Below are 6,193 nucleotides of genomic sequence, written 5' to 3'. Positions count from 1 at the left end.
TTCGCTCGAATTTCACTACAAGGCCCAAACAGAACTGCATCGGGTGTGCATATAACCAACAAATCACAACCCCTCGTAGCATAGAAAAGTAACACATAGAACATATAAGAACACAAACAAGATCAACTCTAACCGAATGACACACCTTTCAGCAATAACGGTGATGAGTCAACAAATCCGACCCGGTATAGAATACACATTCTCAATGGGCCTACCAATAGGCCCCCAAATCAACTCCGGTCATCCCTAAATGGATAAATAGCCCTCCAAAATTCCACAATGACCTAACCATAGCATGTACTACCATCTAGCTAACTTTGGCCACATCTTCACAGTCCGCAACCTCGAAACAATCTGGTTTTGAGAACTCCCAGTCTCCAAATCCCTAGAACACATGAATCACCAAAGTCGATCCCAACTCCACCACTCGAATGACTAACATATCTCTCATACATAATCATCCCCACGAGAAATACCTCTATAATTCTTCCATGCCACATTGCATAATCTGAACATCAACAATCGATCAACCAGGCGAGTACCGTAATACCAATGAAGCATCTGTAAGTCAAAACATAGTGCGCCTTCTGAAATGCACACTCTTCTCAGGCAATACGAAGTAGTAATGGCATTCATCTAGTCATCTGAAACCGTCCATGTAATCTAAGAATTCCTAACCTTCCCTTCAAAACTAAATCGTGACCTTGCACATGCAAATCTAAATCCCACACAACACACCGCATATATCATTCCATCATATGAAAAGCATGAGAATCTCATAGTCAACTTTGAGTCACCAACAGAATATATACTCGATCAGTCAAAAACATTCCATTTGATCTCATCCAGGAGAAAATCACAATACGCAACATGCTCCTCATGCTGGTAGAAAATATCCATCTCAAACTGTGGTAGAAACTGTTTATAACTCTTCGAAAACCAATTGCACATAACCAAGCCATTAGAAGTGAATCTCTCTAACTCAGCAAATACACGCAGGTTGCCAAACCCAAGAGTAATTCCATAAAGCACCTATATAGACTCACCACATCATAAGTACCCAAAGAACCGATCATATACATTACCGTGTTGATCCAACTTACTACAAAGCTGTCATTATTCTTCGAGTTCCTTCCGAATTACCCTCAACTTGACACTTGTCCTTGCCATAACACCATGATCCTTACCCAAAGCTTAACACAAGAGATCCTGGCAGAAAGCCACACCGCCCTAAGGCCCATAAGCTGATGTATTCCCTCTTAAGCACCCCAAAAGTACCACAACTGAGACATCCACTCTGAAGAGACCTTTTGTGAATCTAAAGCCATTTTTTTCACCTTCCTGATACTGAAATATTTTTTTAATTAAAGGCCATTAGGTTGTGTACCTCCTAGTGGCTATTTTATTAATAAAAGGATAAAAGTCTTACTAGACCAAAAGGTCTTAAAAGGAAAAGCAGATAAAATGAAAAGCTAAGCTAAGTGAGCATTGAAAATATCGGTCAGGTGATTCCAACTGATCGACCCTTTTGTGGTGGTTGTTGCCGGCGATGATTCCACCATTGTTCCTCCAAGTTAGCCCTTCTTGATGCTCTAAAGATCTTAGGTTTGTTGTTTGTACTCCCTTTTGATTTCCCTCATTTGTGGTTATGGGTTGCGTCAATCTGGGTTGTATTTGCTTTGAATCTGCTCTGAAATTATGTGATTTTCTTTTATGTGTCTCCATTGGATCCGATTCAGCTGATCTTTGTTGTATGTGTGTGTGTTGTATCTTGTTTCCATTTTGCCTCTTGTTTTCTTGTGATTCACCTCTTTTATCTACTCATGCTTGTAAAATTATAGTTTCTTAGTTGAATGTCTCTGTGTGCCTATGCTTTGTTGTATTGTTGTTTGCATATCTTTGCCTTTGTTTCTGAATTGCTTCTTTCTTTCTCGTCATCAAAGTGTATTGTTTGTTATTATTTTGTTGAAACTCATGAGACTTTTCTAGTGAAATCCCCCTGCCTATAGTACCTACACATAGAACATCTATATTAGTAAAAAAAAAAAGGGGGATCTCCATTCTCTCCTTCCTAGGAATTTGAGAATTTTGATCATTCTAATTCTTGTTTCTCTTTCTTCCCATCTCTGCTCCTTGTTTTCTTTCATCTTCCACATACGTCATCATCTTCTACAGTTCCTTACTCTAAGATATGATATATTACTCTTGTCACTATTTATGAGCTTTCTTCCCCATGTCTCCATTTCTAAAGCTATTAGTAGAGTAATCTCCTCTGTCCAGAGCTAAATTTGCAAGGAAATCTGCAAGTTTGTTCCCTTATATGAATATGTGACTAATCATAACATTTCTTTCGCCCATGATACTCCAAATTTCCTCCATTATATTGACGATTTGCCAAGGACTCTGCCACTTCCCCCTCAATTACATTTTTCATCAACATAGAATCAGTTTCTACAATCATTTGTGGAATATGCATTTTTTTTTTCATGTACTTTAGTGCCTGCAGAATAGCCTCTGCTTCAGCCTGAGTATTAGAGTAATTTCCATCATTTATCTTATGAGATTGATCATATATCAGATCCCCATTTGTATTCCTGATACAAAAATTCCAGGAACTTCTATATGGATTTACTCTAGATGCCCCATCAGTATTGCATTTTACTCATCATGTATCTGGTAGCCTCCAACATACTTGATATATCTTCAATTTAGGGGAGTAAGAATGCAATAATTTTAATAACTCAAACCAGTTATATGTGGCATACTTAAAGTTTCTCCTTCTTGTCATCATGAATAGAATTACATTATGCGTGATCTTGTACTTCACTTTGTTAACAGACATCGTCCCTCCATGTTGTAGAGTGTTTCTTCTCTTCCAAAGCTCCCATACTATAACTGCTGTTATAATCTGGTAAATCATCTTAATGTGTTGGCTCTCTGGTAATTCCTACCATGTTGTTATGATTTGTGTTAGCTGCATTCCAGAGATATTAATACCAAAAGGTCCACAAAAGTATTTTCAGATTACCTGAGCTACATTAGAATTTAGGAACGCATGAGCTATAGTTTCCTCTTGTGGACTTTGACAGCAGCTACATCTAGATGCAAATTGGATGCCCCATTTCTTTAAAGTATCATCCAATGGTAATTTTGTTTATCACAGTCTCCATATGAAAAAACTAATCTTAATAGGAATACCTTTCACCCACATGTAGTCATATACTTTGCTAGGCTCTTTTTCTTTGTCTCGTCATTTGAAAATCAGAACTTACTGAGAAAGTACCCCTAGAATCTATCTTCCAAAATGGTCTGTCCAGTTTTTCCCCTCATGTAGGTGGTCTAAATTTTTTTAATAATGTAATTAGCCATCTCCTCAGGTAAAAACTCCCTAATCTGTCCATCTTTCCATCTTCCATCCTCCTGCACTTCCTGAACCAGTACCACTGTAAAATTGCATTGAAAGTTTCGTGGCATAATTTGATAAAGAGCTCCCAGACCAGACCAATTTTCTAACCAGAAATTACTATTTCCTTGCTTTAGTTGCCACAATATTTCATGGTCCATTACATCTCTACACTATAGCATCTTCTTCCATACATAAGTTCTTCCTTTCCACTGTGCCAAGATAGCATTATATTGTTTTAGGTACTTATTGCTCATATATGTCCTTCATAAGGATTTGGATGTTCTAAAATTCCACCATAACTTAGCAAACAAGTCCTTGGACATATCTTGCAAACACCTGAAACCTGCTCCTCCTTACTCCTTGGGTGGCATAGGGTGGTCCAGGAGGTCCAATGTTTGTTAGAATTCCCAACAGAGTTACTCCATATGAATTTTGCAAATAGCCTATGAATCTGTGCCAAGACTCCTGCAGATGGATCACAAGCTGAGAGTAAATAAATTGGCATATTCTGTAGGACATGGTTAATAAGTGTAGCTCTTCCAGCAATTGATAGTTGTTTGCCAGTCCATAAGCTTAGCCTATTTTGTATCTTATCAGTAATCTCTTTGAAATGTGCTATTCTTCTTCTTCCATAGTAAATTGGTACCCCTAGATATGTAAAGAGGAACTCCTTTCTAGGAATGTTTGTTTCTTCCACCACTCTGTTAACCACTGTCTGAGTAACAGATTGGTGCAGGTATACTGCACTCTTATCCTTATTAATTTTTTGGCCACTAACTCTCTCATACTTTGCTAAAGTCTCCATCATCAATTTCAAAATTGTGGTTGAGTAGATGTGAAGATAATAGTATCGTCTGCATATGCCAAATTGTTGATATTAAGGCTCCACTTTGGCATATTATATCCCACATATCCTTCTTTGTGATGTAGTTGATTCAGAGCTCTGGTCATACATTCTGCGGCAATGATAAATAAATAGAAATTCTAGATATATAGAAATACTGAAATGAACAATCCTGATACTGAAATGTAGAATCCATAATGATATAGAAATATTGCGAGTCTTAACACCATCCAATGTAAATCTCATATTCTAGCCATATACAAATTCGAAAAATTCTCAATTGCTACATATAAATCTTGAATCCATTAGAACCTTCTCGGGAGACATCCACTCTGCTCAAATCTCAATTGCACCGACCAAACGGGCTGAATAACATGTGCCTCATTAGCACAAGAACTCCCAAAGAAGTAACCCCGCCTTAAAGCAATCGAGCAAATACCTACTCCATGCGCATTACATCCTTCACGAATAACAACTCAATCATTCCATGATTCCCATATACCCATAAAGTGTAATACATCATGCATCTAGAAATTCCTTGCTTAAGTCATACTCAAAACCAGCCGCTACAAGTCATAACCGATCCACAAGTATGCTCAGACCGAAACCAATACAACACGTAACCATGCAATTAAATCGCCGATAGTAGACTCCCCAACTTGGCTCAAAGCCGTAGATTAAAACACTCGATAACTCATAATGCCCATACTCTATAACTGTCATAATATCATAGTGAGATTCAACTAAATCCTTCATAAGCTCATGCAACACAAACCATATAATACCTCAAATCATTTGCTAAGCTCGCATTCTTCCTCATGACGGTAAGTTCAACATTCTCAACCAATCCAAACTCAAATCGCAACACCTATACCCACTGGTAGAAAAGAAAGCCTTCACACAACATCATAAGAATCACACATCAGTAGATTACCCCGCAAGTGATAAACCACCTGCTTAGCCATAAACTGACATCTCTCAAAAACCTTCAAAACTCTACTCCGTTCCACAATTGAAATAACAAGAAATAATCTCTCAAAAACCTTCAAAACTCAAGACTGTATGACATATCCACAGAAATCAAGCATCCAATAGTCCTTTTCACATCTCAAGCAAACTCTTCCTGTCACATTCAAACCATCTGAACACATATTATAGTCACATCCAACTTATCATATAGCCATCCAACCATTCACCGAGCCACCAGTCCCACTGTTAGGGACACCACTGGACGTAGAAGTCCAAAAGCACATGCTCACATAACTGAAACTACCGAACCTAAGTTGAGGTCCAAATAGGGACTCAAGTCCTCCAAACTGGCCCATCACCAAAACACAGAAAACACATCTCGCACCTCATCCATGGAATCCACAAGCCGTCGATGTACAGCTGATACTGATTGCTCACATGTGCATACGTGTGAGTGAAGGGAATTCAAAGATATACGCTTCAAGATGAATCAATGCTGCACAATAAGGAAAGAAAAATGGGAAGTTTATCCTAAATGCCTTGTACCCTCTCGAAGATAGGTATGGACGTCATCATACCGATCCACAAGATTCTACTATACACTTGCTCATGACTCCTAGAACCTATGAAACTAGAGCTCCGATACCAACTAGTCACGACCCAAATTTCAGGTAGTCGTGATGGCACCTAACCCAACTCGCTAAGTAAGCCAATTAAATATAAACCACAATATAATGATAATGATAAGAGTCAAAAATAAAATAACTGAATTTTATACAATTCTCCAAGGACTGTTAGTACAAATCATGAGCTTCTAAGACTTAGAGTTTACAAAACTAGTATGAAATAAATACATCATCTATTCGAAATGAACATAAACAGATTTATAAATCTAAAGCTACCAAGAACAAGAGGCAGTTATAACTGGAACGTAGGTACATCTTCAATGCTAGCTCCCACCACTCGCAACAACA

General features: G+C 38.0%; 1 protein-coding gene across 1 annotated transcript; it reads right to left on the bottom strand.

Annotated features, from left to right (window-relative positions):
* Positions 1–2,332: 2,332 nt before the first annotated feature.
* LOC117281524 (uncharacterized) lies at positions 2,333–4,211 on the bottom strand. The gene is made up of 4 exons (XM_033661373.1): positions 3,750–4,211; positions 3,029–3,124; positions 2,748–2,947; positions 2,333–2,594 (listed from the first exon to the last, which is right to left on the bottom strand). Exons 1-4 carry the CDS (start codon positions 4,209–4,211, stop codon positions 2,333–2,335), a joined length of 1,020 nt encoding a protein of 339 aa, XP_033517264.1.
* Positions 4,212–6,193: the final 1,982 nt, after the last annotated feature.

The sequence above is a fragment of the Nicotiana tomentosiformis genome, chromosome 6 (genome assembly GCF_000390325.3).
Source record: "Nicotiana tomentosiformis chromosome 6, ASM39032v3, whole genome shotgun sequence".
Lineage (NCBI taxonomy): Eukaryota > Viridiplantae > Streptophyta > Magnoliopsida > Solanales > Solanaceae > Nicotiana > Nicotiana tomentosiformis.
Note: the sequence above shows the minus strand (reverse complement) of the source record. Positions and strands in the feature narration are given on the sequence as shown.